Below are 27528 nucleotides of genomic sequence, written 5' to 3'. Positions count from 1 at the left end.
ACATTTGCAGCATTTAACTTTGTTGCAAGCCTTTCATTGTCTTCAGTGATTCTCAAACATGAAAGTGCCTGAGAATCATTTGGGGATCTTGTTCAGTGCAGTTTCTGATTCTGCAGGTCTGAGGCGAGACCTGAGAATCAGCATTTCTAATAGGCTCCCAGGTGATGCGATGCTGCTGATCCTTGAACCACATTCAATAACAAGGGTGTCTGGCCCATCCTTACTCTGTAGATATCAACTTAGGCTACATCTTAATTTGGTGCGATAGCATTTGGTAAGTTTCACAATTGGATTGCACTAGATCAAAAAGTAATAGTTCAACCATTGCTTTTTTATTTCAGGAATTACCAAAAATAAGATGAGAAACATCTGTTTAGAAAACGGAAAAATGCTTGAAAAAGTCTAACAATAATGATTTGTGTTTTAGATGAGATTGACTTCTACCATTTCCTTTTTTTAAAAAAGTATTTTAAAATTCCAATAGCTTTTGGGATACAAGAGGTTTTTGGTTACATGGATGAATTGTATCATATGAACTCCAAGGTTTTAATGTGTCCATCACCTGAGTAGTGTACTTTGTACCCAATATGTAGTTTTAAAATCTCTCTTGCCCTCCACCCCACCTTCTGTGAGTCTCCATAGTCTATTTTATTACTCTGTATGCCTTTGCATACCTGTACTATTTCCTTTTATGGTTTTCTTTTAGATACATGCAGTAGGTCAAGAAATATAGGCTAAACTTTTTAAATTATATATTTTAAGGATTTAAAATTTTGTGTTTCCTAAAATACAGAAATTGTAATCTGAAATACTATACAAATCAGAATTTAACAAAACAAGGTACTGTGTTTTATTTATTAGAATTACAGGCATACTGTGTAGGTTTGAGTTTGCACTATTTATTGAAAATGACATTTTCATAGTAACACTCAGTTATGGTAGTTTCCCATTTTCTCTTCAACATTTACTGCTGCATTATCTGACCCATTTGTTGACTGTCAGTTGGCGCTGAAACTACTGACTAAGCAAAATAAAATCCTAATATGGGTTCAAATATTAAGGATAATTAAATATGTATCAGAATATTTGGCAGTGGTTGCATCAGAAATTTATTATTAAATACTCATGTCAGTTATTCCTCTAGATAGAAGACTGAATTTTTAATGTTTTATTGTGGTAAAATATATGTATAACATAAACCTTACAATTGTAACCATTATGTTTGTAATTCAGTGACTTTACCTATGTTCACAATGTTGGGCAGCTATCACCATTGTTTCCAGAATGTTTTCATCATCCCAAACAGAAACTTTGTACCCAATAAACAATAGATCCCCATATCTCCACTCCCCACCCGAGTCCCTGGAAACCTGTATTCTACTTTCTGACATTATGAATTTGCCTGTTCTAGCTACCTCATGTAAATGGAATCATTGAACATTTGTCCTTTTGTGTCTGGCTTATTTTACTTAGCATATTTTCAATGTTCATCCATGTTATAGTATGTATCAGAATTTCTTTTTGGGGCTGAATAATATCCCATTGTATGTGTATGTCCCCTTTTATTTATCCGTTAGTTTGTTGATGGGCATTTGAGTTATTTCTACCTTTTGGTTATTGCGAATGATGCAACTATTATGAACACTGCTACACAAGTATCTGTTTGAATCCCTTGTTTCAATGATTTTGGGTATATACCTAGAAGTGGAGTTGCTGGATCATGTGATAATTCTGTGTTCAACTTTTTGAGGAACTGTGAAACCGTTTTCCACAGCAGCTGTACCATTTTTCATTCCCACCAACGATGCATGAGGGGTCCACTTTCTCTGTGTCCTTACTGTAAATGGTTTTTGTTTTGTTTTGTTTCTTGTGCTCTGAATAAAACTATATGAAAAGGGTTAGAGATGGGAGAGAAAAGTATTGTAGCAGTAAAAAGGAAAGCAGCAATGTATTAGGTTTAGTTATGAAGTTTGCATTTTGGGGTGACACACTAATGGTCTAGCTTCTGATTGTAGGGTTCTACACCTAAACTAGATTTAGCTAGTTGAATCTTTTGAAGAATTCTTTTCCTCAGTTTTTTCCTTCTAGCTTCATTTTCTTATATGTTTTACAATCAACTGCCTTCCTTATATCTTCAGAATCTCTAAACATCTTCCTAGTGAATCTTCCACGTGTACCGCAACATTTGAAGAACTCCTTTAATACCTATCGCCTTCCCACCCCTGCATCTTGGTTGCTGCTTCCCACCTGTCTTCCTTTGATAGCAAGTTAGACCATGCTGTTAGCTCACTTCTTTAGGCCAGGAACTGTCTCTGTTTCCATAATAGCTCTGGGCTAGTGGAATTCAAGGTGCATGGAACAGATTGGTACTCAATGTCTAGAGTAGGTCTAGGCTGAGTTAGAAAGTAGGTTACATTTCTATTTGAAGTGACCAAATAATGGCTTTTGGATGGACTTTGGGGTCAGGGTTGGGTTTTTTGGGAGAATGTGTCCAAGATGGAAGAAGTGATGAAGATAGAGTTAGATTGGTATGGAGATGGAATTAGGCTAGACTTAATGAAGTGAAGGAGGACAGGTCAGCCACAAACAGAAGCAGCTGCACAATGGCTTCCATTGTGTTCTGGACTCAAAACTAGGAATATCCACTGTAACAGTGCAACCAACTTGATTAGAGAAATATTAAAGGCATATTTAAAAAAAGACCTGTGACGGCTCAATATCAGAATCCACCATAACTTGGGTCACAATAAGCCAAGTTATTTGGTTATTTTCTTATGTCCTATAAGACCTGGCTGGCCTACACCTGACTAACCCAGGGCCAGGACCTGGCTGAGAGCAATGACCCCAGCACTGGCTATACTTCTTAAGGCTCTGTCCAAATCAAGACACATCTCTTCCTGTCATTTTAAAGCACATGCCCCATTAGGAGAGGCTCAGTAAATTTCATGCTCTCTTAGAAAATGCACTATATTCTTGGAGAATATACTTTGAGCTGGTGTGTTAACTTCATAAGATTTGATTTTTAAATACCAAATACTTAAAAATACGTGTTTTACTTCTTTTGTTTGAGATGAGGCTTTTAGGGAGTAATAGACACCACAATAAAAGCTGGCGTGGTTTGCATTGTCAGTAAAAAGGAATTTGTGTGAAGTGCTGCTTTTTCTCAAGAAGCACTTGCGTACAGCATTGCTTAGCAACACACAGATCAGCTCTGACACCTTATTCATCTTTAATATTCAGGTTCAAATCAAGTCTTTCCAGAGATGGGACAGATTGCGTCTTTCAAACCAAGCAAGTGAAAGTTGTCACTTTGTAATTTTCATCTTTAGTTTGGCAGCAGCATCAGAATTTTCATTTTATAACTTCTTTTGGAGTTGGATTTTTTTTTTTTTTTCAACTAGCCTCTTAGGTCCTTCCTCTCCTCTGTTTCCACTTTCCTTTTTGTTTCTAAAGACCCTTAAAAGATCTTCCTTTATTTTTCGGATCGAATTTAAATTCCTTAGGATGGCATGCAGGGTCCATCTCTCATAGCCTCTGCTTCAGCCAAGTTAAACGATTTGTGTTCATGAACATGCTATTTTCTTTGATACCACTATTTTTTCAGCCCACATTGTTTTCTTTGCTTGGCAATAGTCTTTGCTGGGTAAGTCCTGCTCATCTTTCCAGATACTTCTGGAATGTTGGGGAACTTCTCTTTAATTTTTTCAGGTTGAGTACGGGGCCCCTTTTCCCAAGGTGCTGTGCAAATCCTGATCATAGCGTTTATAATATTGGACTTCAGTTGTTTGCTTTTCTCATCCTAAACTAGAAATCCCTTCTTGAGAGACAAGGATTCAGTCTTTCCTCCTTATATCCTGTCCTTTCTGTGTGTTTCATTGATCTGAATTTCTCACTATTTATGACAGACCTGAATCTTCTGTTTCTTTTAATAGTAGCTCTTTATAAATGCGAGTTTTGGCCTGAGGTCCAACACACTCATTTATGAACTTAACAGTTATTTTCTGAATTGTTCATTCTGTGTCAAAGACTCTGGAATTTGTTCACCACTATTTGGAGGCTATACGATTCAAGCATCCATCAGAATTAGTAGCTAAGGCATGCTAGTTTTAATACCTAGGTGTTAGGTTGATAGGAGCAGCAAACCACCATGGCACACGTTTACCTATGTAACAAACCTGCATGTCCTGCACATGTATCCCAGCCAGGATTAAAATAAAAATAATTCAAGTATTGGATAAGGAGTTATGCTAATTGCATGAAGTAGAAAGTCTGAAGATATAAAAAGTTAAAACAAGATTTTTTTTTTTTCCCCCCGGAGATAGAGTTTTGCTCTTGCTGCCTAGGCTGGAGTGCAGTGGTGCAGTGCAATCTCTCTGCAATCTCTGTCTCCGGGTTTCAAGAGATTCTCTTGCCTCAGCCTCCCAAATAGCTGGGATTACAGGCATATGCCACCATAAATGGTTAATTTTGTATTTTTAGTAGAGATAGGATTTCACCATGTTGGTCAGGCTATTCTTGAACTCCTGACCCCAAGTGAGCCACCCTCCTCAGCCTCCTAATGTGCTGGGATTACAGGCATGAGCCACTGCATCCAGCTGAAACAAGAATTTTTCAAGATGCCAAGTATAAGGGAGGCTATTTCATGGTTTTATAAAGTTTTCTCCAAAGGAAGAAATGTTTTAAAAAGGTGTTTCCAATACATCTTTTTACAGCTAGTATAAAATTTTAAAAGAAATGTTTAAAAAGGTGTTTCCAATACATATTTCATAGCTAGAAAAATTAAGTGACTCTGTGATATGCTGATCCCACCAATTTACATATCCTAAGCTCAGAAAATACTTCTTGCTGGTTTGCTTCCAAAAAGTAACTTCTACCGTGATAGATAGCAGATACTGCCTCACTCACTAGTGAATTGGTGTTCATAAATTTCTGGAATTTTAATTTTATTCATATATATTTTAAACTCACCAGATTTTTGTCTCAATATTTAATCTATTAAAGAATATACTGGAAGTTTCTTAAGATCATTTAAACTAGTTTCAATTTTAGAAAGACGTTAGAAATGTAAATTAGTCTTATGTGTGGACAACATATTTTACATCTAGAGCCTCAATAGTAGCTGTCTTAGAAATTAGACCTAAAGATACTGCTTTTTCCCCTTTGCTTTATTTGGAAAATATTTTAAAAATTGGCAAAAAATAAAAGAAAAAAATTGCATCTTATTTGAAAGTAGGGTAAGATATTATATTTTTTAAAAAGTCCCCCAACCACCCAGTCTGACCTCACGCTGTTAATATTTTCCTACCTCTTCTACTGACTTTTAAAGGTGCCTGTAAGTACTGTTGTTAAAAATATATAGTGATGTGTTTTTTACCTTTTATAATAGCAACTTTAAAGGTTCCTTTTCATACTTACCTTTCTTCTGCTTTGATCTTTATTTTCATTTTTTGATCACTTTTTTTTTTTTACAAAAGCAAATGAGGCACATTGTTAAAAAAAGTCTAATAATGTAGACATTATGTAGTAGAAAGTGGGTTTCCTTTATCACTATTCTGTAGGTAACGAGTAAATATCTTTGTGCACATTATTTTAGATAACCGTTAACTTTTCGTTAACATTATAACATTGCCCCTTCCTTTTTTAAACAACAACAAAAAAAATGGGATCACACTTTCTATACTCAATCACTTATATTTTTCACTCATTAATGATTCGTTGTACAGCCTCTCTTCCCTGTTACCATGTGTAGGTCTGTCCCAGGCTTTTTAGCAGCTACATAATATTTCACAGAATGAATCTGTAATCTAATAAGCTGGTTTTACATTAGGGTCTTTCCAATATTTTGCCATTGCAAATAATGCTGTGACAAGCATTTTTGTAGCTTGTACACAGTGTATATTTCTGTAGGATGATACATAGATGTGGAATTGCATGCTTGGAGGGGATGGCACATGTAAAATGTTGCTGTGATTTTAAGATTAATCTTTTCTTTAAGGCTTTAAACAGCACTTAACCATAAAGAATAATGTTCTGATTTGAGAGCATACTTTGTTTAAGAGGAGAGATGGTTTCTTTTTCTGAAGGCATAGTGAAACTTTCTGAAAGGATTTTTTAGTTGTTTTGTTTTATCTCTTTTTTTTTTTTTTGGTGGGAGGAAGTTTAACTTTTTAGTTTCAGGGGTACATGTGTAGGCTTATTATGTAGGTAAGCTCATGTCATGGGGGTTTGTTGTACAGATTATTTTGTCACCCAAGTACGAGGCCTAGTAGCAAATTATTTTTTCTGATCCCCTTTATCCTTTCACCCTCCACCCTCAAGTAGGCTCCAGCATCTGTTGTTCTGTCTTTGCATCCATGAGTTCTCATCATTTAGCTGCCACTTATAAATGAGAACATGCAGTATTTGGTTTTCTGTTCCTGTGTCAGTTTGCTAAGGATAATGGCCTCCAGCTCCAACCATGTTCCCACAAATGACATGATCTCATTCTTTTTATGGCTCTATAGTATTCCACTGTGTATATGTGCCATGTTTTCTTTGTCCAGTCTATCACTGATGGGCATTTAGGTTGATTCCTTGTCTTTGCTATTGTGAATAGTGCTACATGAACATTTGCCTGCCTGTGTCTTTATGGTAGAATGAGTTATATTCCTCAATTCTGTTTCTTGCTCTTTGAGGAATTGCCACACTGCTTTCCACAATGGTTGAACTAATTTACACTGCCACCAACAGTGTATAAGCAAGCATTCCCTTCACTCCACAACCTCACCAGCATTTATTATTTTTTAACTTTTTGGTAATAGCCATTCTTACTAGTGGGAGGTGGTATCTCACTGTAGTTTTGATGTGCATTTCTCTAATGATCAGTGTTTTAACCTGAATTTTATGTGATATGTGGAATCTTTGTAAGAAAGTATTACCCAATCCTGTTGCTTTTAAAAAAATCTATATTCTTACTGGTGGCATCTCCTCAATAATGCTATTATTTCATTCGATTTTGATTTTTTAAATGATAAACCACAGTGTTGTTAGTGTGTTATAGGATAAAAATAAAGTGAGTCTATGGGATATCTTAAAGGAAATGTATGAAGGTGATCCCATCAATAAAAATAAAATCCTCCGAATGTTATTTTGCTTACATATTTTATCTTTGCGTAACATTGAAGACAGTTGTGATTGTGCCTTACTGAATGAAAGAAAACTTATACATGAACTTCAAACACATTTCCTTTTCTAAGGAAAATCTAATTGAGGCTATAAGCCTTACTTTTAGATTCTAAGAGTAGTTTTCTAAAGTTGTGTGTTGAGGGCCTTTCGTAGTACCACCCGAAAGTAGGTATGTAGTACTTTTTAAGATATCTCTGTTTAACCCGAGTTCTTTCATCTACATTTTTGAGTCCAGTTATTCTCTCTGTTTTTGTAAACAGACATATCAAATTGCTATTTAAGAAACTGGAGATTTCAAATTTATGTTTAAAAGACAAATGGGCTCATAATCTTTATTGTTATGGAATTTGTACTCAGCGTCTGAGGACTTGAGCAGTCAACTATATCGACAAGTATTGGAGGATGAGATTTGTGTTTAATACAGAACTTTATTTTGGCTTTTTGAAAGTGACTTTTTAAATTCTAAGATAATCATAATCTTTCTAGTCTGATATGTAAATGCTTATTTGCTACTTAAATCTTTTTCTTTGTAAGACATCATACTTTTGAGATGAGAGCAGTTTTAAAGATAATTTTTTCTCGTCTTTTTTTTTTTCTTTCAGAAAGCAAGCATCGTTGTGGGTCCAAGGAGACATTTTCCGATCCAAACTGAAAAATCGACAATCCAGTGAAGGAAGTATTAATAAAATTCTTTCTAGTCTAGATGATATGTCTATTGGTGGAAACCTATCGAAAATACAGAACTTGGAAAGATTTGGAGAGGTAAGTTTTCCTTAGGAAGATTTTGTCTCCTTAAAACTGATGCTCTGCATTTGTTTCTCATTTGGACATGTATAACACAGCAATGTCTTTTCTCTGGATGCCGAGAATACCAAATTTGTAGATGTAGAGTCATCCATCTATATAGCAAGAAGCAGAGAAAAGAAGCCAATTGCCCTTAAAAAGAAAAAAAGCTATAATTTAAGGAGTAAATTATAAAGAAGGCTACTCTGGTTAGGGAGAATATTTACAGAAAGGAAACAGAAAAGCAAACTTTCTATTTGAAAATTAAAACAGATATCGAGAAAAAAATTTTAATTTGACAATTGAGGAAATAATATATACCATAAGTGGTACTTTGAAAGCCTCAAATTCATGCTGATTTCTAAAGTAAGTGCAGACTTGAAAACATGATTAGGGCAACTTTTTAAAAAAAATAAGACTCTAGTGTAAACAAAACACCTTAAATAGTTGATATGTATTTCCTGATTTAATATTCATAACTACCTGGTGAGTTAGGCAATCCTATCTCTATTTTATAGGAAGGAAACTACATGTCGGAGATGTTCTGACCTTAGTGTCAAATACTCAATCCATGTCTGTCTGATTTCAAACTTGTGTTTTTTTCTATCATACTGTTACCTCTGAATAAAAATAGAACTGATTTACTAAGAATCAGGATTACGAGCATTTTTGGAACTAGAAACGACGTTGAAACCATTTGTTTGGTTCCCCTATTGTACAGATAAGAAACTGGGGTCCTGGGGTCCCAGAAAATCTGTGATTTGTGCAAAGTTCCAGAGTCGTTTGGTAGTGGGGTCACTTTGAGAACTGGGCATTCAATTCCTGGTTTAGGTCACACATGATGCCTGAGGTGAAGCTGAGCATCTGGTTTATATTTTTATATCTCTAAAGGAGCAAAAATGAAAAAAGAAAAAGAAAAACGTGGCGCAAGCCAGGCAGGGTGTGATGGATGCCTGTGTGGTCCCAGCTACTTGGGAGACTGAGGCAGGAGGATGCTTAAGCCCAAGTTCGAAGCTGCAGTGAGCTATGATGGTGCCACTACACTCTATCCTGAGCAACAGAGCAAGACTCTGTCTCTAAAAAAAGAAAGAAAAGAAAGAAAAATAAAAAATATAGAAACAACAGGTATAGATTTACATTCCATTAGACAGTGACCCATTAGACCTGGACACGGGCCTTAAACCAAATACTGTGGCTCAAGCGTTAGCCCTGAAGGAACCCAGAATGGAAGGAACACATCATAGCTCTCTTAGGTTAATGGTTGGCATCCCAATCAGATTTCTTTTTAGCAAGAAAGATAGCCACAGTGCTTGGAGATTGGGAATGTGAGTTTTCTTTCAAGGACACATGATGGAGACCGTTGGAAGAACTGATTTTTAAGCCCAGTGCTGTATTCTCCAGGATGGCTGCTGATGAGGTGACTCAGTTTACCCATTGGAGTCATCTGCCCTGATGAAATGTACATCTTATGCAAGGTCATGTTGATGTTAGAGCCTTTGTTGACTTTTTCTTGTTTCTATGTTGCACTCTCACCTGTTAAACGCAAATAAAAAGAAAGGCTCTGAACTAAGATTTTAACGTGATAATATAGCTAAGCAAGAATACCTTTTTCCTTCCCAGGTCGAGTTCAGGTAAACAGGGCTTTAAGTTATGAATTCTGAAAAGACAAACATAAAGTTAATCCTGTTATCCCAGAAACATACTTACCTTGCAGGAACATAGTACTTTCTACATCATAATCTTGATTAAATTAACACTTGGTAATTAGAACATTTTATTCTCATACTCTTTTCAACCCCAATTGGTTGAACTTAAGAATACTTAACATTTATATATCGCTATGAAGGTAAGAAATGCAAGATGATTGGAATTTAAAGTAATTCAGTTTAATTATAAGTATGTATATCTATAAGTCTACTCCCTTAGTCTGCTGTAAGAAAACACCATAGGCTAGGTGGCTTATAAACAACAGAAATTTATTTCTCACAGTTCTGCAGGTTGGGAAATTCAAGATCAAGGCATCAACAGATTTTGTGTTTGGTGAGGGCCTGCCTACTGGTTCATAGCCAGCACGTTCTGCATCTTCACATGGCAAAAAGGGCAAACAAAATCTTAATCCATCACATTGGGGGTTGGGATTTCAATATATGAATTTTGGGGGCTATAAACATTCAGACCATAGCACCCCCCATCGTTATTTTAGTTTTAGCCATTAAAGTGCTGTTGTTTCTGAAATTCAAGGGCAGAAATGAAAGAATTCAGAGATGCCAGAGAATGATGGTATGGTGAATATTTTACACAGCCTCATGTAATACTTTGTGCAGGCAACTCTTACAAGCACTTTCTTGCCATGCTTATGTGGTGCCAGCTTTGGAATTTCACGTGAATATGGACAATTAGCTTACTCAAAATTGGACTTAACAGACTTAGTGAAGTCTTTATTGTTCTTATAAATTGCACATGGAAAAATAGATTGAGAATGCTGTAAGAATTTAATGTGTTTCAAGTTGCATGCATGGAATTTCTGGATTTACTTAGTTTGCATATATAGAAAGTGCAAAAAGACAGTATTCCTCTAGAGATTTCCTTTAAAAAAAAGATTAAAAGCAGAGAGTCTAAATTTTTTTTTCTAGGCTTACAGGAATTTTCTTGTGATTAGTTACTAGGAAGCTCTGTATTACCAGATTTGGAGAATTGGAATATAGTTTTTTAGGCCGGGTGTGGTGGCTTATGCCTGTAATCCCGGCACTTTGGTAGGCTGAGGTGGATGGATCACTTGAGGCTGTTGAGTTTGAGATCAGCCTGGCCAACATAATGAAACCACATCTCTACTAAAAATACACACACACACACACACACACACACACACACACACACACACAAAAGAAGAAAATAGCCAGATGTGATGGCACATGCCTGTAGTCCTGGCTACTTAGGAGGCTGAGGCATGAGAATGACTTGAACCCAGGCTATGGAGGTTGCAGTGAGCTGAGACCATGCCACTGCACTCTAGCTTGGGCAACAGAGCAAGACTCTGTCTCAAAAAAAAAAAAGAATAAAAAAATATTTTTTTTTTTAGTGCTTAGGATGTAGGTGAAAGGAAAACAATCAGAATGATGCAGGTCATAGTGATGGACTAGGTTGTGTTTAATGACTGTTCTTTGCCAACTTAGAGTTATGAGAAATAAAATAGAGCCTTTCCCTTTATTGACCCTGGACTTCAGTGCTGGGCTGGGCACTATGAAATATACACAGTGCATCCTGTGGGTCTAGCCTAGGCTCCTTGCTCCCTGCTCCTGCCTTGCACTGTACTTTTCCTCCACAGTCCTTATCTCTTCTTCTTGGCTAGGTGATACTCTCTATGAAGCTAGAGACTTTCATTTGTCTTCATCATGTTTCTATTTTTGGCCAAAGGCCCTAATAAATATTATGTGAATGAATGAAGGTTTATAGTTTCAGAGAAAAAAAAGGACAGAGACATGAAATTGGTAATAATCTAAGCTACACAAATACATTATGTGCTCATATACAAAATAGTAGTAGCAGCAAGTTCTCACTTGAACATTTGTTGTACAGGACCGAGCATAGAAAGTCAACACCAAGACAAAAGTATGTCAAATTGCAGGGTCATTTATTATGCCGGCGACCACGGAGGACTCGCGTCTCTCCAACCCGTGGCCCCGAGTTCAGGGGGAGCGGGGTTTTCAAGCTGAAAAACCACATCCTGGTTTCAGGGTGAGGGGATGCAGGGCAAGCAACTTTTCAGCACTTACTGATAAGCAAAAGCAAGCACTTTTCATAGAAGCCAAGGTCAGCAGTTATTGCAAAGAGAATGGGGAAGCCGTTACAACTTATTTTAAGGACAGCTTTGTCTTTTATAAAATGGCATTTCTCAGGTTCTAACTTTTAGGCTAGCCATGTTACACATTCAGGGGCCTATGGGTCCATTATGGATTGGAGTTATTTTTAAAGATGAAAGTTAAAGTACTTTATTTAAAGTGCAAATATTAAATCAGGATTTTAGCATGCAACAACTACCTAAACAGAAGGTACTATGTGCCAGGAACTATTTTAGGCACTTGACATTAATTAACCCTTTTAATCCTTACAGTAGCTGTATGAAATAGGCCCTGTTACTAGGCCCATTTACAGGAGACATACCTGAGGTAGAGGTCAAACCATCTGCCCGAGATCCTGAGTACATCGTGAAGTGGTCATTGAATTTCTGTGCGCCGGCTCCAGACTGTGTACTCAGCCACCCTCCTGGGAGGCCTCTCACTATACTCTGCTAACTCTATGGGAGCTCTTCAGTGTGGCTTTAGTACATTAGATACAGTAATCTTGAGCAAAACCTTAACTGGTCCCTCCTAATAAACTTCTCCTGAAATTACAACAGTTTTTAGATTTTGTACTTTAGGGCTGTAGTCCAATATTAGCATGCCAATCAGTAGATGTTCTTGAGTTAGTGGTATTAATTAGATGCAGGTGCTGCTAATGTTCAGCGAAGTTCATGTAAATTGACAATCAAGTAGACAAGAACGTAGTGTTTTAATTACATCTTTGAGATATTGTGATTTATAAAAATCATCAAGTACTCACAAGCAGGATGCATCTTAGAAAAATCTATGAAGTAAAAATTAATTCTCTAATGCCCTGGTTTTAAGCACCTTTCTTTTCCCTGTCCTGACAGTGAAGACCAGTTCTTTTTCTTTTTCTTTTTCTTTTTTTTTTTGAGATAGAGTCTCACTCTGTTGCCAGGCATCAGGCTGGAGTGCAGTGGCACCATCTCAGCTCACTGCAACCTCTGCCTCCTGGGTTCCAGCAATTCTCCTGCCTCAGCCACCTGAGTAGCTGGCACTACAGGTGCATGCCACCATGCCCAGCTAACTTTTGTATTTTTATTAGAGACAGGGTTTCACCATGTTGGCAAGGATGGTCTCGATCTCTTCACCTTGTGATCCGCCTGCCTCAGCCTCCCAAAGTGCTGGGATTATAGGTGTGAGCCACGGCGCCTGGCCTGGTGAAGACCAGTTCTAATCTGAATTCTACTGGGATCCACCAGAGGTTATTAAGCAGGGGAGTGACAGCACACAGAATCATGGTGCTGGGACATCTCTCTGGCTATGGTGTCATATGGGGCTGGGGTTGAAGGCCAGGGAGTTGATAATGGGGAGGTCCAGGTTTTAAAAGTCCCAAAAAGTGGCAGTGAATGGGGCAGCCAGAAGAGAGATGTGGGTAGCTCTGGTAAACCCAAACTTTCTATTGATCAGAAGCAGCTTATTGTAAAGATGACATCTTTGCCATTTCCCAACACTTAAATCTCATAGGTTCAACATCTGAGAGCTGAAAAGAATTTAGAGATGACCCAGCCACCTTTCCTAGCCAATTTATTAAAATCTGCTAAAAATTCCATTCTCATCTTTATCTTCCTCTTCTTAGACTTCTATTTTTACTCATTTCTATTTAAACTATCTACTTATGTCATTTTTCTATTACGATTCTTCCATCTTTATTCCCTAGTGTGCTATATTCTGTCTCATAAATATTTTCTTAATGGCACTTTCCACCGCCTCCTCTATAGCTTACTCTGCCATGATTTTGTTTATGTTTTGGTCAGCAATTACTTTATCCAGCTGAAATCTATGGACGTGATTATGTATAGAGAGAACAACTGGTGGAATAAAATAAGTATTTATTCTTCATGTTGGTAACTGTTCTTTCACTAGGTCATCACTCATGTTCTTTTTAAAATTGTACTGCTTTTGGTGCTGTATTTTGGTTTGCTGTCATTTAGGGCACTCCAGTATCCAAAAGGAGTGTTGCTGCTTAGATCCTCCAAAGGGCAATGGGGCATCTCAGAGAAGATCCCTTTCCTGTGGGGGACAGAGATAGGAGGGTCTTCCCTGGACTAGGTAGCGTTCTCGTTGTTGGCATCAGCCATGTGGTTTTGTTTCTTTTCAGCAGATTCCAAGCAATCTGCTTCTCCTGGGCCAGCTTAGGGCAAGAGGGAGTCTGCCCTGGCATTTTGTAGGAAGGGACTGGAGCCTGAGGGCAGGCCCAGTTGGGTTCTCTTCATTTGTCATTTGTGAATGTGTTCTTCAGTCATTATCAAGAATGAATTTGGTATAAGGAAGGAGACCTAATAGCACCTGATGAGAAAAGTCTTCAAACTCTTCCCAGGCCACCAACTCCTGAGATTGATTTGTGTCACACAATACATTGTACTGCATTGATAATAAACATTTTCCCCCCACAGGTTCTTAAGACCTGGTGTATCTTATAGGATCAATCCCCTAGTAAATGTAAGGCTTGTTGTATTTATGTCTGTTTTTCTTATTCAGTATTCCAGAAGGCCAAAGTTCTTTTCCAGATAGGTTTTCAGTTTCCTAATTCTGTGATTTAATGTAAACATGTTTTGAATAACATTAACTATTTTTGTCAGGAGTTTGAAGGCTATTTATTACTCACTGAGAATTTTACAGTTTTTATGTTCTATCTCTTGTAGTCCTAAAAATGATCTATACTTTGTGCAGTGGCCACAGAGACAAAGTAAAAGACAATTGGTTTAGACAAAATAATATGGTTTACATTTTATTAGATTTTTTTTTCAGACGTGTACTCCGTTTCCGGATCTTTCCCCCTTCCGTCTCCCCAAGTCTGGATTCCCACGCAGTTTCCCATACCCTAATCCAATCCATCATCTCTCATCAGACCACTGCATAGCCACTTAAATGTGTCCCTCCCCAAAGACTTGAACTCCAGTTCATTCTCACAGTGATAATGTGAGGAAATATATGCAACATATACAAATGAGGGGGTTTCGTGGTTATAAAGAACTCTTACAAATCACCAAAGCACCACGTTCACAAGTAAAACAATACGGGAACAGTCCTGACTGGTAAACATAAAAAACGTTCTACTTCCCTAGAAATGAACTAAACACAAATTCAAATGATGAGATGCTATTTATGCCTATCAAATGTATTAAAAATATATTCAGCATTGACAAATGTTTAGGGAATAAAAAGCTCTTAAACATTGCCAGTTGGAGTTTACAATGGTGCAGCCTTTCTGGAGGGCAATTTGGTAATATGTAGATGACTTTAAAAGGAATTCCACTTCTATGGATTTGTCTTAAGGTAATAATAAGACAGTGTTCATGAACTATGTATATGTAAGAGTATATTTGTTGAGGCTGTTTATAGTGATGAAATACAGAGAACAGCCTAACCTAGGGTATTGGTTAAATAATAAAGTTAGGCGTATCTAGACAATGGAATTTTATAGAGCCATAAAATGACAGAGATTGTAAAAAATTTGTTCTGAAAAACTTCCACAATGTTTTTTAAGTTAAAAAAGTTACAAAGCAGTATATGTATGTAATACAACCTCTTTTTGTAAGGAAGAAGTAGGTTGGGGGTTTTATATAGCACAGGGAAAATTCTGGAAGACTATGTGCCAGAATGTTAATGTGTTTTGCTTTTGATGGTAAATATATAGGTGGTTTTAATATTTTTTTCATGTTTGCCTATACTTTATTACTAATGACAAAGATGTAAACGTATCTACATATATATGGTAAATGCATATATATAAATACATAAAAATATATCATAAATATATTTGTATCTCTCTAGTTACACGTACTTTTTTTTTGGAGATAGAGTCTCCATTGCCCAGGCTGGAGTGCAGTGGTGTGATCTCGGCTCATTGCAACCTCTGCCTCCTGGGTTCAAATGATTCTCAGTGCCTCAGTCACCCAAGTTGCTGGGACTACAGGCATATGGCACCACTCTGGCTAATTTTTGTATTTTTAGTAGATGGGGTTTCACCATGTTGGCCAGGCTGGTCTTGAACTCCTGGCCTCATGTGATCCACCTGCCTTGGCCTTCCAAAGTGCTGGGATTACAGGCATGAGCCACCGTGCCTAGCCACATACTTTAAATAATAACAATAAGAAGAAAGAACACCTTCACCCGTGTGGTCATTGCCATCGCAGCCACCTGAGAGGAGCTTGGGGAGGACAGTGGCCCAAAAGGCTCGGGGCAGACAACGCAGCCGCAGTGGGAGCAGCAGAGGCGGAGGCTCCAGCACTCTCTCTTCCCACTCAGCCTGAGCCAGGGGAGACCAGACAGCCCGGGTGTCTGGAGGGGGATCCGCAGCTGGAGAATGAGAATTCTTTTCACCAGAATATGGAGACTGTTCAGTCACCAGGAGCACAGAGTTAGCGTTGTTGGGTGGGATAATGCAGGGAAAACTACCATCCTTTGCCAGTTTTCCATGAATGAAGTTGTACATAAATCTCCTACAACAGGAAATAATTAATGTAGAAGAGATAGTGATTAATAATACACGTTTCCTAATGTGGGATACTCGTGGCAGGAATCTCTTTGTTCTTCCTGGAACACTTATTATACTAACAAAAGAGTTTGTAATAGTTGTGTGGACAGTACAGAGAGAGGATTTCTGTAACTAGAGAAGAACTTATAAAATGTTAGCACATGAGGACCTAAGAAAAGCTGGATTGCTGATTTTTGCTAATAACCAAGGTGTTAAAGAATGCATGACAGTAGCAGAAATCTCCCAGTTTTTGATACTAACTTCTATTAAAGATCACCAGTGGCATATCCAGGCATGCTGTGCTCTAACTGGAGAGGGATTGTACCAAGCACTTGATTGGATGATGTCATGACTTAAGACTAGATTATCTCTACTGACCTCTCATAGACTGTATAAATGAAATGCTGGACTTGACCTGACAGCTGCAAAAATGAATGGTTTCAATATATTTATAATAAACTGATTTAAACTTTTTCTGTAAGAAGAAAAATTAAGACCACTTATTTGAAAACAAAGATGAAGTCTCACCTTCCAATTTGCTTTCTCATTAGTTTTTTCAAAAGTAAGTTATTAAAGCTGTGATTGACGTTTTTCTCATAATGAATGCTCTCAGGACATTGTGTAGTCTATGGTAAGTACAAAGGGAGAGGAAGATATTTAGAATTTTAAGAGCTTTATTATCAGTATAACCCTCCCTAGTTGAATGTTGTTTTCTTCTTATTCCATTAAGTCAAAATACAAATCAGCACAGATACTTAGTTTCCAATATTTTCAAATGTAATGTTACTTCTGAAAAGTATTTTGCTTAACATTGTGTGTGTATTGTGTATATACCTCAAGTTCAAGTTAATGGCTTTATGTTTTAAAGAACGAGAAATAACATAAATATTAGTAATATCTTTAGTTATAACCACAATAAGTATTGACATTGGTGTTAAGTGCCATTTTATACTTTCTCCCTATGTTCTCTGTATTGTACTAACCAACCTCCCAAATCATTCAGCTGCTTGTTAAAAAAGAAAAAAAAGGAAAAGGAAAAAGCATGGCATTGTGTATCAATTTTTTGTTGTTGACCAGTCACACACATGGAAACATGTAATTCAACAGAGTGGGATAGCGCTCAGATTCTTGGCTTGGTATTATTAATGGGCGGGATTGTACAATGAGCAACTATCAGATTATTCCTTTCAATGGTTCTTATGGCATCTAATTACTGAATAAGTTATTAATCCATTAATCTGAATCATATTATGGTTAAAATTATCAAAGGAATTCTCAGCATTAATTGAAAAGTATGTGTGAAACACATGTACCCAGAAAAGTAACATTCTATAAGTACTATTAAACAACTTAGCTGTTACTTTTAAATATTATATTATATTTCAAGCAGTTAAAGTGAATTTTAGAATAAAAGTAAGGTATGTTTCTGAGCAACTTTGATAATTTCTCGATTTGCAAATTTCTTCTTATTTTGGTACTTAAAATATAGTGTGATATTTTTTATTTCTAAATTTTGTTGTATCTTGTTACATAAATGCATTGTTTGACAAAAATGCAAGTGTTTTCTGAATGATTAAAAAAAGAAAAAAGAAAAAAAATGGATTATTCTCGAGAGGTTGAGAGCTAGGACTTCATGTGTTGTTTTATTTTTCTTGGTGAGTGAGGATGCTTAAGTAAACTTGAGAGGAGGAAGTAAAAATCTAGGTAGTTAGATGCATGGCTGTGTACTTTAGTATTTTTGGTATTTTTGTTGTTTTCTGATAAATGAATCATAATTTACAGAAATATATGACCTTTAAGATTCACAATAGAATGAGAGAAAAATACACGTAATTATAATTTAATATATACTGTTATTTAATTTTCTGTTTAACTGTACATCTTTAAAATGCTTTTATTCTTTTCAAACAATGTATGATCACAGCTTAAAAAATACCAACAAGTGCCGGGCACGGTGGCTCAAGCCTGTAATCCCAGCACTTTGGGAGGCCAAGGCGGGTGGATCACGAGGTCAAGAGATCGAGACCGTCCTGGTCAACATGGTGAAACCCCGTCTTTCTAAAAATACAAAGAATTAGCTGGGCATGGTGGCACGTGCCTGTAATCCCAGCTACTCAGGAGGCTGAGGCAGGAGAATTGCCTGAACCCAGGAGGTGGAGGTTGCGGTGAGCCGAGATCGCGCCATTGCACTCCAACCTGGGTAACAAGAGCGAAACTCCGTCTCAAAAAAAAAAAAAAAAACAATAAGTGTTGAATGCTAGCAACAAAAAAATCAGCCTCCTGTCTCACCTTTCTGTGTCCCTGGACCCACTTTCAAAGGGAGAAATCTCTGGGAAAATTATACTGATATTTTTAGTGCCATATTTCTATTATAAATACCTTGCTTACATTGCTGTTTTCTAATTGATCAACTTGGCATTTTTCTATTGCTTCCTGGTGTTTGTAGATAGGTTGCAGCTCTTCTATCTCACTGTCACCACCACTTCCCTTAGCTTCCCAATATGACCGTATTGGTTAAATCAAATAATGTGCACATCAGTACTATGTAAATATTGTTCATGGTTGAGGTTAATAGTACACTATGACTGTTTTCCTTTTTGATGCTCTCTTTGTTTGTACTAGACTTAATTGCCTTTTTTATTTGCATAGTTTTTATGCATTTAGGAATCAATAATGCTTTAAAAAGTTGTGCTAAACAATTTAAAATTTTTTCAAAATCTCAACACAGCAAAATTCCATTCTAATTTCATTTTTTTTCCTGAAGACAATTCTCTCTTCTAACATGGACTGGTTATTGTTAGCCCTGTGCTATGTGTGTGTGTGTGTGTGTGTGTGTGTGTATGTGTGTGTGTGTGTGTGTGTAGTCTTAGGATCAGAAATATATAGATTGATTCTATAACCCTTATTTTTATTCTTCAGTTAGATTCCCAATTTTATTGGATCTCATGTTATCTTTCCTTTTTTCCTAAAGAGCATATCCTGTAATAGTTTTCTCAGAAATATAGTATGGGAGGTAAATTTTTGTATCTGTTTTACTTCTATACTTACCTGAGAGGTTGCATTTTTGAATTACAGGTTGAGAATCTTTTTTTTTTAAGTATTTTGAAGGTGTTTCTGGTGGGAAACATAAAGATCCTTCTAGTTGGAGGAACAAGTAAGCTTTCCTGGTTTTCAAAATCCTACCAAAGCACCCAGTGACAGTGAAACTGATGGTGGTAAGGATCTCGTCAGGTCCTCCTAGGAGCATTTGGCCAGTCTCATGAGGGCCTACATGCTTTTTGGCCTCACCTTATATTCAGGAAACTCTGGCTATGTGCTAAGTAACTGGCAACATCCCAACCCGTTGAGTACTTACTGCAGCTAGGTGAAGCTAAGCTCACCTTCTCAGGTGCAACATCCCACTAGCAAGCCTAGCCGTCAGACCTTCCTGATTTCTATTCCTGCAGACTTTCTTGGATGGTAATGAGTTCCTCCCCCATTGGGGTTGTATGGATGGAATTGAATGGTAAAACTGATTCTTGGAGATTTTTTAGAAGTGCTAAACACTTTTTTTAAGAGATTTTTTAGAGATTTTTTGAGACTCTTAAGAGAATCCTCTGTCATGAAGACTCCATGATCCTGTAACTGTTGAGCTGGTATTCTTCTTGGGCCAGATGACCTGTTCTGGGATCTTGAGCTGCAGCACTTGTACCCGTTCTCTAAGAGATTGCCACTCGGAAGTTTCGTCCTTATCCTTTCTTCCCACTGGCCCTGTGCTTCGCATTTCTTTCCTTCTTTCTTTTTTTTGAGACGGAGTTTCACTCTTGTTGCCCAGGCTGGAGTGCAATGGCATGGTCTTGGCTCACTGCAACCTCTGCCTCCTGGGTTCAAGCGATTCTCCTGTCTCAGCCTCCCGAGTAGATGGGATTACAGGCATGTGTCACCACACCCAGCTAATTTTGTATTTTTAGTAGAGACGGGGTTTCTCCATGTTGGTCAGGCTGGTCTCGAACTCCCGACCTTAGGTGATTCACCGACCTTGGCCTCCCAAAGTGCTGGGATTACAGGCATGAGCCACCATGCCCAGTTCTTTATTTCTTTTTTAAACTCAGAGATGTGGTAGTGAGGTTCGGTCTTTTTACTCAGGACATGCCTACTGAGTCCCAGAGTTACCTGTGGAACCCAAAGTAGGTGGCAGGGAGTGAGGAGGTATTGTGATCAGAAATGACTCAAATGTGACTATGGAGGTAAATTTTTCATCAAACAAGAATTATAGTTTTAAATAGGGGTGGGGACTATTATGGCTGGTAGACATTTTGGCAAATCCAAGCACTTTGGTTTTTCAGTTGAGGAAAAGAGGCAAAATACACGCTTCACTGGTACAATGACAGTGTGCCGTGGCTTATATTTGAGAAAGAACATTGCATCTGAGGACAAGAAATCTAATTTTGAAATCATATGAGGTTTTTAAGACTTTGTGGGAGCTTGGGCAATATTCCTAACTTCTGTGAGTACGCCCTTTTTTCATCGATAAATTAAGGTACCAGTGCCTCCCCCTGTATTGGGGTTATTGAAGAGACTAGCATGTTAAGATACCAGCACGGTACTTATATTTTTCAAACTATAAAGACTTATTTCAGAAGGAAACATCTAGTGAACACGGTCCTTTAAATCCTCTGAAAAGGACTTGCATGCTTTTACTACTGTTAAATGATTACTGTGTTAATAACTTACTGTATAGATACCCTAAACTATTTTTATCTTGTATTTTTGTAAACAAGTTATGGAATTTGCACTGATGGCTCCTGGAGGTATCTAAAAACATACTTGCACCTCATCTGTGGGCTTTCTGTATGAGGCTGTATTCCAATGCATGATTGTGTCTGCAGGAGAGAGTCTCCTCTGTTGTGGTCCATTGTAACAAATAGCTCCTTTTATATTCTACCACATCTATACTCATGCTTCTTTGATTTGGAATTTGACCTGTTGCCTGTTGAACTGGCAGGTAGTCGAGAGTTCTTGTATGTAAGCTTTGACAATGCTGATTCACAGTAGCTATAGCTACTTAATCTATATTAAGATAATCTGTATTAAATGTATCTATATATGTAATCTATTAAGAAACCTAAATAAAGCCAAATTTGGACCTTTCTATGGTACGTGTATTTTTTTCCAGAATAACTTAGAAGATGATGAAGATGTGGAAATGAAAAATGGTATAACCCAGGGAGACAAACTACGTGCCTTAAAAAGTCAGAGACAGCCACGGACCTCACCAGCCTGTGCATTTAGGTAGATCTGTTTTAAACAGTTCAATCTTTTAATCTTCTCTTTAATCTGTAATCTTCTCTTTTGAATATTGTTCTACAAATACCAAGATTACTATTTTGTGCTGTTTATTAATTATTTTATCACTGTTGGGAGTAGCTAAAATTTAGAAGTTTATTGAAAGCAACTGCTGCATCTCAGTCTCTGGAATTCTACCTTAAGCTACAAAGCAGTTATCTCTAGGACTCTGTCTCAAATTCTGTTTGGATTTCTCCCCTTCTCCTGTGAGTGAGTTTGGAAACTCACAGGTGTGCCGAGGCTTTTGTATTGAATCATAGATTGTAGAAAAGTATTGTATGCCAGTCTTTGGCAATCTAAACTACTTCTGAAGCTTTAGCTTCTAGTTTTGAAAATTTAATGAGCAGTTCTTAACCTATGCCTGTAAAATTATAAGCCAGCTTGACTTTGAAGTCTCAAACTACTCACCAGTATCAATGACGGGACTTGAATTTTGATCACAATATTTGAAACCCTCTGAAAGTTCAGACTGGGTTAAAAAAGATTTTGGAATCAAAAGGTGCAAACATTTGTAAATATCATCAATTTTAAAAATTACAATATGCTGGGTGGCAAGACCTCAGTCCACAAAATAATATAATGGGAAGCAGCAACTTTTCTTTGACTTATAAATAAGAGACACATATAGCAGAAGGCTGTTTTGCCAGTATGATAAACACCAAACAGATTCACAGGAAATTTAGTTTTCACGTGTAATCTGAGAGAATTATAACTCTGCACAGAGTTCCTGATCTAAGAAAAAAAGGTTCATATTGCTCAATGATGAGGTTATCATTTTCTGCAGTATGCTGAGATAAAAGAATGAAAGCCTGGTGCTTGGTAATCTAATATCCATTTGCAAGGTTTCTCCCTTTTGCTAATTTAGTATTTTTACTGGTTTGATACCATTTGATGTGCCTATGGTCTTGTGAAAATATGTGAGCCTGGTAATATATGAGCATCTGTCTTTGATTTCCGCAGGTTGGATGATACAAAAGGACACCCAAGGGCAGTGTCCCAGCCTTTCAGGTACTGTCAATGAGGTTGAATGTCTAGTAGCTTATAAATATATGCTTCCTTTTAGCCATGTTTCCCAAGCCTCCAACTGATGAAAATCAACTGTACATAGCTTTTTGCTTTTTAAATCGCTTCCTTTCTCTTCCAGATTGTTTATGTTTCATTTTTAATGCTCACCATGAAAATGACTTTTTTTTTTTTTTTTTTTTTTTTTTTTTTTTTTTTTTTTGCTGACCTGCCCACAGGGCTGTGTGGCGGTGGTAGTGACATCAATGTATTTTGTGTTCTCAGGACATTGTTGGGGGGTTCTCTAAGAAACTACAGGGGCTCTGTGTGTTTCCTTTTGATCTAGTGATAGATCTAGCCTTAACTGTTTTCATTTTAAAAAATTTAATTATTTTATTTTGAAGTTCAGGGGTATATGTGCCGGATGTGCAGGTTTGTTACATAGGTAAATGTCTGCCATGGTGGTTTGCTGCATTTATCAACCCATCACCTAGGGATTAAGCCCAGCATGCATTAGCTATTTTTCCTGATGCTCTCTACCCGCAACCATCCCCCAGCAAGCCCCAGTGTGTGTTGTTCCTCTTCCTGTGTCCATGTGTTCTCATTGTTCAGCTCCCACTTAAAAGTGAGAATATGCAGTGTTTGCTTTTCTGTTCCGTCATTAGTATGTTGAGGATAATGGCTTCTAGCTTCATCCATGTCCCTGCAAAGGACATGATCTCATTTCTTTTTATGGCTGCATAATATTCCATGGTGTATATGTATATTCCATGGTGTATATATGTACCACATTTTCTTTATTCAATCTATCATTGATGGGCATTTGGGTTGATTCCATGTCTTTGCTATTGTGAATAGTGTGGCAATGAATGTACGTATGCATGTGTCTTTATAATACAGTGATTTATATTCCTTTAGGTATATACTCAGTCATGGGATTGCTGGGCCAAATGGTGTTTCTAGTTCTAAATCTCTGAGGTATCACCACACTGTCTTCCACAATGGTTGAATTAATTTACATTCTCACCAATAGTGTAAAAGAGTTCCTATTTCTCTGCAACCTCACCAGCATTTGTTGTTTCTTCACTTTTTAATAACGGCCATTCTGACTGGCATGAGATGGAACCTCATCATGCTTTTGATTTGCATTTCTCTGATGATCAGTGATGTTGAGCTTCTTTTTTTTGGGTGTGTATATATATATATATATATATATATATATATATATATTTTTTTTTTTTTTAAATTGCATTTTAGGTTCTGGGGTACATGTGCAGAACATGCAGGATTGTTGCATAGGTACATACATGGCAATGTGGTTTGCTGCCTCCATCCCCATCACCTAAATCTGGCATTTCTCCTCATGTTATCCTTTCCCAACTCCCTACCCACTACAGTCCCTCCCCTAGTCCCCCCCCAGTCCCCTCACAACGGACCCCAGCATGTGATGCTCCCCTCCCTGTGTCCATGTGTTCTCATTGTTCAACACTCACCTATGAGTGAGAACATGTGGTATTTGATTTTCTGTTCCTGTGTCAGTTTGCTGAGAATGATGGTTTCCAGATTCACCCATGTCCCTACAAAGGACACGAACTCATCATTTTTTTATGGCTGCATAATATTTCATGGTGTGTATGTGCCACATTTTCCTTGTCCAGACTATCATTGATGGGCATTTGGGTTGGTTCCAAGTCTTTGTTATTGTAAATAGTGCTGCAATGAACGTATGTGTGCGCGTGTCCTTATAATAGGACAATTTGTAATCCTTTGGATAGACACTCAGTAATGGGATTGCTGGGTCAAATGGAATTTCTGTTTCTAGGTCCTTGAGGAATCTCCACACTGTCTTCCACAATGGTTGAACTAATTTACACTACCACCAACAGTGTAAAAGTGTTCCTATTTCTCCACATCCTCTCCAGCATCTGTGTGTCCTGATTTTTTTATGATCCGCATTCTAACTGCTGTGAGATGGTATCTCAATGTAGTTTTGATTTGCATTTCTCTAATGACCAGTGATGATGAGCATTTTTTCATATGTTTGTTGACTTCATATGTCTTCTTTTGAAAAGTGTCTGTTCATATCCTTTGCCCACTTTTGAATGGCTTTGTTTTTTTCTTGTAAATCTGTTTTAGTTCTTTGTAGATTTTGGATGTAAGTCCTTTATCAGATGGGTAGATTGCAAAAATTATTTCCCACTCTGTTGGTTGCCAGTTCACTCTAATGATTTTTTTTTTTTTTTTTTTTTTTTTTTTTTGCTGTGCAGAAGCTGTGGAGTTTAATTAGATCCCATTTGTCTATTTTGGCTTTTGTTGCCAGTGCTTTTGGTGTTTTAGTCATGAAGCCCTTGCCTATGCCTATGTCCTGAATGGTTTTGCCTAGATTTTCTTCTAAGGTTTTTATGGTATTAGGCCTTATGTTTAAGTCTTTCATCCATCTGGAGTTAATTTAAGTGTAAGGTGTCAGGAAGGGGTCCAGTTTCTGCTTTCTGCACATGGCTAGCCAGTTTTCCCAACACCATTTATTAAACAGGGAATCCTTTCTGCATTGCTTGTTTTTGTCAGGTTTCTCAAGTTTGTAAATGTGTGATGCTGCCTCTGAGGCCTCTGTTCTGTTCCATTGGTCTATATCTCTGTTTTGGTACCAGTACCATGCTGTTTTGATTACTGTAGGCTTGTAGTATAATTTGAAGTCACATAAGGTGATTCCTCCAGCTTTGTTCTTTTTGCTTAGAATTGACTTGGCTATGCAGGCTCTCTTTTGGTTCCATATGAAGTTTAAGGTGTTTTTCTCCAGTTCTGTGAACAAGGTCATTGGTAGCTTGATGGGGATAGCATTGAATCTATAAATTACTTTGGGCAGTATGGCCATTTTCACGATATTGATTCTTCCTAACCATGAACATGGAATGTTTCTCCATCTGTTTGTGTCCTCTCTTATTTCATTGAGCAGTGGTTTGTAGTTCTTATTAAAGAGGTCTTTGCATCCTTTGTTAGTTGTATTTCTCAGTATTTTATTCTCTTTGTAGCAATTGTGAATGACAGTTCATTCTTGATTTGGCTCTCTTTAAGTCTGTTATGGTGTATATGAATGCCTGTGATTTTTGCACATTGATTTTGTATCCTGAGACTTTGCTGAAGTTGCTTATCAGTTTAAGGAGATTTTGGGCTGAGATGATAGGGTCTTCTAAATATACAATCATGTCATCTGCAAATAGAGACAATTTGACTTCCTCCTTTCCTAACTGAATACCCTTTATTTCTTTTTCTTGCCTGACTGCTCTGGCTAGAATTTCCAATAGTATATTGAGTAGGAGTGGTGAGAGAGGGCATCCTTGTCTAGTGCCAGATTTCAAAGGGAATGCTTCCAGTTTTTGCCCATTCAGTATAATATTGGCTGTAGGTTTGTTGTAAATAGCTTTTATTATTTTGAGATATATTCTGTGAATACCTAGTTTATTGAGAGTTTTTAGCATAAAGGGCTGTTGAATTTTGTCGAAGGCCTTCTCTGCATCTATTGAGATAATCATGTGGTTTTTGTCTTTGGTTCTGCTTATGTGGTGAATTACGTTTATAGACTTGCGTATGTTGAACCAGCCTTGCATCCCCGGGATGAAGCCTATTTGATTGTGATGAATAAGCTTTTTGATGTGCTGTTGCAATTGGTTTGCCAGTATTTTATTAAAGATTTTTTCATCTATGTTCATCATGGATATTGACCTGAAGTTTTCTTTTCTTGCTGAGTGTCTGCTGGGTTTTGGTATCAGGATGATGTTGGTCTCATAAAATGATTTGGGAAGGATTCCCTCTTTTTGGATTATTTGGGATAGTTTCAGAAGGAGTGGTACCAGCTCCTCTTTGTAGAATTCAGCTGTTAACTCATCTGGACCTTGGCTTTTTTTGGTTGGTAAGCTATTAATTGCTGCCTCAATTTCAGCCCTTGTTATTGGTCTATTCAGGGTTTTGACTTCTTGCTGGTTTAGTCTCGGGAGGGTGTAAGTATCCAGGAATTTATCCATTTCTTCCAAGTTTACTGGTTTATGTGCATAGAGTAGTAATCTCTGATGGGAGTTTGTGTTTCTGTGGAATTTGTGGTGACATCCCCTTTATCGTTTTTTATTGCATCTATTTGATTATTCTCTCTTTTCTTTTTTATTAATCTGGCTAGTAGTCTCTCTATTTTGTTGATCTTTTCAAAAAACCAGCTCCTGGATTTATTGATTTTTTGAAAGTTTTTTTTTGTGTCTTTGTCTCCTTCAGTTCTGTTCTGATCTTAGTTATTTCCTGTCTTCTGCTTGCTTTTGAGTTTTTTTGATCTGGCTCCTCCAGCTCTTTCAATTTTGATGATAGGATGTCGATTTTAGATCTTTTCTTGCCTCTCATGGGGAATTTATTGCTATAGATTTTCCTCTAGACACTGCTTTAAATGTATTCCATTGATTCAGGTACATTGTGTCTTTGTTCTCATTGGTTTCGAAGAACATCTTTATTTCTGCCTTCATTTCATTGTTTATCCTGTCAACCTTCAAGAGCCAGTTGTTCGTTTTCCATGAAGTTGTGCGGTTCTGAGTTAGTTTCTTCATTCTGAGTTCCAATTTGATTGCACCTTTGTCTGAGAGACTGTTTGTTATGATTTCCGTTCTTTTGCATTTGCTGAGGAGTGATTTACTTCCAATTATGTGGCCAGTTTTAGAGTAGGTGTGATGTGGTGCTGAGAAGAATGTATATTCTGTGGATTTGGTGTGGAGAGTTCTGTAAATATCTATTAGATCCTCTTGGTCCAGGTCTGAGTTCAGGTCCTGGATATCCTTGTTAATTTTCTGTCTCCTCGATCTGTCTAATATTGACAGTGGAGTGTTAAAGTGTCCCACTATTATTTTGTGGGAGTCTAAGTCTCTTTGTAGGTCATTAAGA

The 27528-nt window shown here is 37.3% G+C and overlaps 1 protein-coding gene and 1 pseudogene across 9 annotated transcripts in view; both read left to right on the top strand.

The window, feature by feature from the left end:
• CDC14A (cell division cycle 14A) overlaps window positions 1-27528 on the top strand; it is a 182824-nt gene that overhangs the window by 128595 nt on the left and 26701 nt on the right. For 8 of the 9 annotated variants that reach the window (XM_074381355.1, XM_003933257.4, XM_010343810.3 and 5 more), the window contains 3 exons: window positions 7767-7926; window positions 21443-21558; window positions 22573-22620. In XM_074381355.1, the coding sequence (XP_074237456.1) occupies window positions 7767-7926; window positions 21443-21558; window positions 22573-22620 (324 nt within the window). Of the gene's footprint in view, window positions 1-7766; window positions 10841-21442; window positions 21559-22572; window positions 22621-27528 lie in introns of those variants that run through there. The other variant, XM_074381354.1, reaches the window with a different exon arrangement.
• On the top strand, window positions 10931-16687 carry LOC101045383 (ADP-ribosylation factor-like protein 5A pseudogene; annotated as a pseudogene).

Source organism: Saimiri boliviensis, chromosome 11 (assembly GCF_048565385.1).
Source record: "Saimiri boliviensis isolate mSaiBol1 chromosome 11, mSaiBol1.pri, whole genome shotgun sequence".
Lineage (NCBI taxonomy): Eukaryota > Metazoa > Chordata > Mammalia > Primates > Cebidae > Saimiri > Saimiri boliviensis.
The sequence above is the reverse complement of the archived record's forward strand: the minus strand, read 5'-3'. Positions and strand labels throughout refer to the sequence as shown.